The 8,571-nt window shown below is 42.3% G+C and overlaps 1 protein-coding gene across 2 annotated transcripts in view; it reads left to right on the top strand.

The window, feature by feature from the left end:
• Nucleotides 1-371: 371 nt before the first annotated feature.
• The window catches only part of EDIL3 (EGF like repeats and discoidin domains 3), a 429,598-nt gene continuing 421,398 nt past the window's right edge, over nt 372-8,571 (top strand). For both annotated transcript variants that reach the window (XM_017508061.1, XM_017508053.1), the window contains exon 1: nt 372-940. In XM_017508061.1, the coding sequence (XP_017363550.1) occupies nt 874-940 (67 nt within the window). In that variant the 5' untranslated portion in view covers nt 372-873. The remainder of the gene's footprint in view (nt 941-8,571) is intronic.

The raw sequence follows: 8,571 nt of genomic DNA, 5'->3' as shown, positions 1-8,571 counted from the left end.
TGAGAAAGGAAGTTCAGGGGAATCCTTAACGTGGTTAATTACAAAGTCAATGCTGGAATCCGAGGGACTCTAAGGCAGCAAGGGTGCAGCTCTTAACTCCAGAGTCTCCAGCATGCTTGGAGAAGGTATAGGCAATGCAGGAACTTCAGAGGTGGTGGCAGGTGCTAGGTGCTAGGGTGTGGCTGCAGTTGTCTCCCTTTTCTCTGACAGCAGAAGGAGCTGAAAGAGGAACAGGGAGGGAGGAGGGAGAGAGAGAGAGAGAGCAGAAGAGAGAGAGGAGGGGGAGACCCGGGAGTGAATGAGAGGGCGGGCGGAGGGCGGGCGGGCTCCGGGGGAAGTGGGGAGCGCGCCTGCCAGGCTCAGACTCACACGCACGCCGCCTCTGTTTGTACACAGTGCGCTCCCGGCGGCCCGCTCGCTCCCCTCCGGCTCACGCTTCATTGTTCTCCAAGTCAGAAGCCCCGCAGCAGCGGCGCGGAGAACAGCCAGAGCCGAGCGCCCCGTCCGCGCGTCTGCGGGTGGGTCTGCCCGCCCGCTCAGGAGACCCGGAGCGGCCGCGGGAGCCCGCGCCCCGCCCGCTGCGCCTCTGCCGGGACCCACCCGCAGCGGAGAGCTGAGCCCGCCGGCCGCTCCCCGGAGCTCACCCACCTCCGCGCGCCGGAGCACAGGCAAAAGGGAAGGAAAGGTTCCTCTCTTTGGTCACCCCTCTCGCTCTCTCCAAGAATTTGTTTAAGAAAGCGCTGCGGAAAGAGGACGTCTTCTTGAATTCTTTAGTAGGGGCGGAGTCTGCTGCTGCCCTGCGGTGCCAGCTCTGCTACACTGCCCTCCGAGACGACCCCTGACCAGCTGGGGTCACGACCGGGAGACGGGATCATGAAGCGCTCGGTAGCCGCCTGGCTCTTGGTCGGGCTCAGCCTCGGTGTCCCCCAGTTCGTCAAAGGTGAGACGTCGGGACCGGGCAGCTGGGTGAGGGATGGGCTGGGAGTCCCCAGGGAAACGCCGCGCAGGGGGCCGGAGGCGGTCCCTCGGGCGTGCAAAGAAGGGCGAGCGCCGCGGGCGGCGCGGAGGAGGCGTTGAGTCCTGGGTGCCCCAAGAAAGTGCTTGCAAAGTCTGAGCAGAGTGCGCGGGGCTGAGCCTGGAGGAGGGTGCGGGGTACCGGGGTGAGATACAGGAACGAGGAGGACGGTGGGGAGCGGCAGAGGACAACGTTCCCTAGGAACCAGCGACTCCCTGGCTCACTCGGCCACTGGGTCTCGGCGCAAACCCTCTTTAGGCAGTGCGGGCGATGCTGGCTGCGGATACCCGGCCGGGCTTTCGTGGGGCTGGAGCGGGGGAAGCCAGTGCGCCCGGGCGTCAGCTAGTGGATGCAGGAAGAGGCTGGGGAGCCGCAGGGCCGCCCGCCCCCGGGTGCGGTGCTCTGGCGCTGGGCCCGGGCTGAGCCGTTCGCAAACCCAGACCGAGGCGCTAGGCGTTTTGGCCGCGGGTGAGGTGGAGAGGAGTCTGACAGATCACTTCGGCTTTCTCCCGCCTCCCCATCCCAGACGGGCAGCATCGGTTACAGCAAAACCCAGGAACCTGCCTCTCCCAGTCTAACCCCAAGGGCCTGGAGCTTTGCTGTGCACCCTCTCCGGGTACGAGTGTTAACTCTTGGTCACGGGGAACAGTGCGGGGCAAGCCACCCCTCGCGCCCCCGCCCAGGAGCGGAAAAGTTGCGAGAGCTTGTAGGGTGATGCCTTCTGTGACTTGCACGAAAAAATAAAAACAGGAAAATAAAAATTAAATTATATTTAAAAGAAAAAGCATTTAAAAGAAAACGCAGGACTTCGACGAGTGTCCTGCTGAGTTGTTTAGACAACTTCCAGGTTCCCTGCAAGGTGCGGCTTGTCCTTACTAACCCTGGTCCTGACCTGGGTCTTGCCGCCCGCAGGGTCTGAAGTTGTCTCCGGAAAAGGGCAGCGGGGGAGGCAGGGTGTGTGGAGAGGCGAGCGGGAGCTGTGCGTGGGGGAACTGTGCCACTCCTGCGCTCACAGATGCGGGCGGCCCCTTCTGAGGGATCCGCGGGTAAAAGAATCCTCTGCAGGCAGCTTTAAGTGGAGGGCTGAGTGAGCTACAGGATTTTAAATGCTGTGCCTCTAAAAAAGGTAGTTGGATTTAAAAATGCGTCGACTCCAGTCCACTTGAGATTAGACACAGCATGAATATTCTGCACTATCCATCCATGCACCTATCCATCTATTTGAGTCACAGGAAAATTGTGGACTGTTGGGCGACTGTTTGCCCAAGAAGCCGGGTATTGCTGGCCAGACGCCCTCGCAGCTCTGGCTGTAGAGATCCATGGCTGCGCCTTGCCTCGGCCTCTCTCCGTACCCCGGAATGTGGTTATTTCCCCCAGCGTGTAGGCGTGTGTGTAGGTGTGTGCCTCGCCTGCGTGTACGAAGTGCCCTTCCAGTTAGCACGCAGAGGCAGCCACTCCACTAAAGGTTAAGAAATGGTCATGATTCCAGTAGTTGCTCTGCCCAGTCTCCAGCGATATGAAAAAGAGAACATGTTTCCACGGCTGCTGTTTTTCCTTTCTCTCATTTCCCGTCTGGATTTCCTGCACTTTGATCTCTTCGCAGGAAGGGAAGGAGGGAGACTGCAGGCACTCCCCTCTCCTCCTACTCATCCCCGCCTACGGTTCCACCCCAAACACGAAAACACACTCACCCACTCGCACGCATTGTGTCACCGCCACCGCCGTACGTCCCCGCTCCGAGGTGGAGGGCGGCGCGGGGTGGAGGAGAAGACAGTGCGTCTAGCTTGTGTGGCTGAGTCTGATTGCGGGAACCCTGGGGCGCGGCGAGTCCAGGCTCGCTGCAGCCAGGAGCTCGGTCTCCTGAAGATACCCGCGCCCAGGGCACGGTTTATTCCACCAGACAAGCCAACCACGGAAATGTTGCCTGGACTCTCCATCCTAGTTCTCTTAGACAATGCTTTGGCAGCTGGATACTCCATATTCTTCAGCAGATTTCTCCCCTTTCCCACCAGCTAGCCTGTGAGAAAAGGCGAAGGGCTTTAGGAAAAAGAAATAGACCATTTTGCATGGGATTTTTCTGTTAAAACTTGGACCTCTCTAATTTTTTTGTCCCTCACCTCTGCAGAAGGCAGAGTACAGCTTCCGTGACAGCTCCAAAAAAATAAAACTTAGGGCAAACTTATTGAAGCCAGTGCTAACACAGAATTTTCCTGGCACTCACTCCTTCCCGGCCCCCAATCGTTAATCTCATGTCTTTTAGAAATTGGTGTTTTCCTTACGTGTAGGTTGCAATTTACTTGCATTAATGCCTGAGATTTGATAAGGATGTGTAACTCCTTTTATTAGTAGTCTTTGTTTTAAAATTAAACCAATGGATCAGTCAGATTGAATATTTTATTAACTATTAAATTATTCATGGTATGGGTTGCTCTAAAAAATTCAATAACGTGCATACAGTTGCAGCAAGCACGTGACATCTTATGCAATCTGTCCCTGTGCCTGCAGTTTGTGCCTGAAGTCTTTAAGCAAATGGCACTGTCTAAAAATGTCTAGACATGTCCTAAATACTATGAATCACTGGCATTTGCATTTTCTTTTTTTAATCAATGGCGATTTTTAGTTAATTCTACATGAGAATAAATTAATACCTGAATATTCTCACTCCAGAAAACAGCACTAACCTTTTATGATTAGTATGGTTATATTTATCCAGAAATAAGAAGTTTCTGTCTTTTATGCTATTATTATATTATTATTGCACTTTGGTGTGTTCTTGCCTAATTTACATAACCATTACATTTTATACTTTACAAATAATTGCTAACTTCAGAGTCAAGGTTAAACATATAAAAATAATTCAGAAATATTGAATTAAAAATATGAATTAAGTGAAAATACAGTAGCTTCATGTGACAGTTTGACAATAATGCAAAATTTTGACCACTGTGGTGATACAAGACACAGCTTTTTCCTCTGGTTCTGAAAATGTTTTTCTGATTTTTCCTGAAATATTTACTTAGAATTGAAATGTATTTGTTTTAAGTGTATATCGTTTTGAGAAAAGACTTACAATATTTAAAAATATCATTAAAAAAATAGAGATGGCCAATTTTTCCTTCTTTCATCTTGAAGTTGCAAAGATCTTAAAAATTAAACAAATGTATTGTACTTCTGAACACTTTTCTGAATTAAAACTAGGTTGTGATTTTCCCAAATATATTAACGTCAATGTTCATATAAATCATTTATTCAGGATCTAGGGTATTTTAAATAAATATTTAATAAAGTTTGCTTTTCTCTCTCGATACATGTGATTTTTCCTTCTCACAAAATCATAGCAATGTGAAGAAAAAGTATAAGATATACATGACTAAAATAAAGTAACATGGTTACTCAATACCATTACAAAATATAAGTTTGACTGATTTTAGAGTTAAATTAGTAGTACCAGCTGTTACTTTTAAGATAAAATTTTAATTAGGTAAAACTTTTTATTTTTGAAGGATTGTTGTCATTTGTGAATAATTTTGCAAAAGTTGCCTCCTGTGAGAATTTCTTGATACCTAAAAAAGTAAATCTGATATTTGTTGTTTATTGCACACACTTGCAGTTGCAATAACGTTGAGTGTGATCATGATGTAGTAGCTTTATTGTATCTCTGCCAAAGAAACAGTGCAGGCTTCAGAACTCAGTTCAAGTCAGAATTAAATCATAATATTTAGTGAGTAAAAAATAGTAAATTTTGCAAATATGTATTTAGTGTTATGGCTTCTATCATAATCAGTTTACCCTTTATTTGCTAAATAGGTTGAAAATTAACATTATTATTGTAAAAAGTAGAAAACCAAAGCTAAGCCATTCCTATTATTCAGTTTTTCTCTGTGTTTTAGGGAAGATGATTAGCATCTTCCTTACATGTTCTATAGTTATAGACTATATAACTATGCCTCTGGGATGATTTTCTTTTTCTTTTTATCATAGTCCATATAATGACTATAATGTTTGCTTAATCAAAGCAAACATGCTTTTATAAACAAAGAGTCAAATGGCTGCCAATGTGAAGTAATTATTAAAATGTTTCTCATGGTTTCCTATGTAATACAGCTAAAAATTAAGTACGGTAAATAGTTAAACTAAATGTATTACCAGTTGTCACTGAAAATACCCCTGAAAAGTCTTTGATTTGAGTGAGTTGTTGAAGGGAAAAGTAGACTAGAATCAAGTGTGCCCTCACCAGCAGGTGTCAGGATAATCAACGAAGATCTTTTAAAGAAAAAAAAAAAAAAATGGAAGAATAAAAGAAGTAAACTCATAAATGCAAATCTGCAGATCCACATAAAGTAACTTTCTACTCTTTATGAAACTAATGTATGAGTTAGTTTTCAGCACTTCCCTGAGAAAGAAAAAAAGAGGGCATCGTAAGGTAGAATCCTTCTACCGTAGGATTTTAACTTGGAAACACGGATATTCAAGTGCACACTTAGGTTGAACTATTACTTTTGAAAGGTCTTCTGAGTACCTTCCAAGGAAAAACACGGAGAGCTATGAGGTGTTTGTAGTAAAACAATTATTAGTGACATTTATAGCATGCTTTCTAAGCTTATTCTTCATAGGAACTGTAAGTTTCATAAATAGAAATTCTGTTACATTGATTTACACAGGCATATACACTCAACTGTTTATTTCTATGCATCTACTGCACTGGAAAGAGAAGAATGCTTTTACTTACTCTTTTTATCATGATGGTAAAGTGTATGTTTTCAAGATCTTAGAAGATTCTAAATAAAACAAGTCATGTGGCTAAAAGAGACAAATGTCATGAGAATAAAGCTTTGTCATGCCCCATTTCAGCTAAGTATTAATCCCTACACATGTGCCTCCTCTGTATCAACTGCTTTCAGGGACTTGAAATCATGCGTTTTGATTTTAATTGACCTTTAACTGATAATTTTTAGTTCTAGCATCTGCTGATATAGCCTTCAAAATCATGTTACAGATCCATCATTACACCGTTTTCAGGAATTTTTTATACAATCACTGACATTGTGCCAGTCAGTTTCCAGTGGCATTCTTTCTGTGTCAGAGTTCTTCTAAGATAAAAACTATCTCTCTTCTTCATTCCATCTCTTCTCCTCCTCTTCCCTCCTTCCTCATTCCCTTGCTAGATGGCAAATAGGACACAACATCTACTGTAAAATTGATAATGGTATTTTTTATCATTATTAAAAGATTGCAAATCTTTGAAACATTGTGAAACTTGTAACTTATCTTTTTCTGGGGAAAGAAAAGGAAGATGATAATGTAAAACCTCTGATATCAAGCCTGAAGTTTAAAACATAAGTGAAAATAAATTGGGATCCAAATTAGTGAGCAACTCGGGATTTTACATCTTGATTTGATCACACTGTCCTGCCTAAAGCTATCAAGTGTACAGTAATTTATATCCACTCCACTTCTGGAGAAGCCACTTTCCTTTAAGCTTCATCCACATATCACATAGCTGAGAACCTAAGAGAAAGAACCAGAAACTTCTGACCACAAAAATAGATGTTAGATTTAGGCTTAGATCATGTATCATAGAAAATCTTATTTGTCTTGACTTTCAAGTTTCTGGGGCCTCTATAAACTGAATCCAGAAAATGAAAAGCATATGAAGTAATAGGTCAGGCTTAATCAGAGCAGTGAAACATGCCAACATTTAGACAAAGAGAAGAGTCAAATAGTATATTTAAAAACAGTAATACTTTATAGTACAAAAAAACTGGGTACATGCTAGTGGGGGGTAGGCGGTGGGTGGCGGGCAGTAAGTGTAAAGGCCAAAAGGTATCACCGTATAAGAGAATACAACAGCTGGTGTTAACCTTGATTTTGCAACCTATAGAAAGCCTCACTGCAAGATGTTCAACATTTTTTGGGTGCAAATGCAATGAAATGTACACATTATTGAAAAAAAATTTTGTAAAAAGTGTTTAAGCTTGAAAATCTCCTTAATGTGAAATAGCTAGATATCTAAACAATTTACTTATGTAGGGCTTTTCTTTTCCCATTATGTCAAATAAAATGTTGGTTTTTTAAAATTATTTTTCTTATAAAGTAATAAAGTATTAGAAGACACAAAACTCAATTTCATAAAAAAAGAAGTCGACCTTACAATGTAGATCAGATGGCTTGCAATTATTTGGTTATATTTTAGAAAATGTGTTGCTATTTTGTTTTAAAATATGCATTATTATAGTGATAGTAACTGTGTAGGAATTGTTCAGATTTATAGTGTGTGACTTAGAATGGAGGATTTAAGTACAAGAATTTAGGTGAAGGCTTTTTAAGCACTAAAGCACTTGAATGTGAATGTTTCTATGGAGAAAGAAAATTGACTTGGCTTTGCCTTTTCTCTCCTCTAAAACAGGTTTGTATCAAAATGATCTCTTAAAATAATTTAATATGGTATAACATTTCATAAATGGGAAGACCAAGGTTCTAATCTCTTGTTAGATGATATATGTTTTATTTGAAGATAATCTCTAAATGGGGTTAGGCCACCATACATTCCTTAAGGTTTACGCTTGGTATTTGACAAAGTGGTATATTTTGGGAATGCAAAATAATCCTTTAAATCGCTTCTTGTACTTTAGATTTAAGGGGAATCATTTAGATTTTACTGATTCTGGGGATTATATGAGGTCAGCCAGGATGAAATGGGCTCATGACACAAGCAGGAAGTTCAAAACAATTGAGTGGATATGTTGGATAATATTTTTTATTTGAAATAAATGGGCAAATCCCTCTCTGTGATGTGGAGCAGTCTCCTACCCGCAGGCCTGAGCCTCAGGTCTGCACTCACATCTCTGTTGCACACTTCTTAGCACATTTTCTCTCCAAATGCTACTTGAATTCTAATTATAACTATTCCATTCTTTCTATTTACTTATCTTTCTATAGTTTAACTTCTGTATTACATATAAACCCTAACTTTTTTGGAATGTTGTTTACAGACAAACAAAAATCAAATTACCATTCACAGTGCTTTAATGTTTATATGCCAAGTTCTTGTTTCATGTTTTGTGCTTTCTGCAGAGCTAGGGCTTAGAATAGTACCAGGCAAAACAAACAAGAAAACCCAAACAGGCACTTAATATACATTGAATTGAATGTAGCTACCCCCTCCCTTCAGTTTGCCTTTAAAAGTACTTGAACATTTTAAACAGCAGTGTGTCTTTATATATAAAAATAGGTAAAAGTAGTTTCGGGAACTTTAAAAGCTTTGTTTCTCACTTTCTTACATAATTATTCCTTCTAATGTGTTGTAGGATGAGCCTGCTTTGAAAATATTTCTCAACACTCCTGCAAGAGCATTGTTGAAAATATAATGTAAAGTACAGGCAGAAATATAAAGTAATTAGCTGTGTTTGTTACGAACCTTCGATTAAAAGAAAAGCTGCTTCTAAGTGACTGATCCCATTTTTAGGTGCAAGGTTCTGACACTTCCGACTAAATTTGATTTTGACCGAAAAACAATAATTTTTCAGCCATCATTCTTTCTTTCTTTCTTTTCTTTT

This window comes from Cebus imitator, unplaced genomic scaffold (assembly GCF_001604975.1).
Source record: "Cebus imitator isolate Cc_AM_T3 unplaced genomic scaffold, Cebus_imitator-1.0 Scaffold16, whole genome shotgun sequence".
Lineage (NCBI taxonomy): Eukaryota > Metazoa > Chordata > Mammalia > Primates > Cebidae > Cebus > Cebus imitator.
The sequence above is the reverse complement of the archived record's forward strand: the minus strand, read 5'-3'. Positions and strand labels throughout refer to the sequence as shown.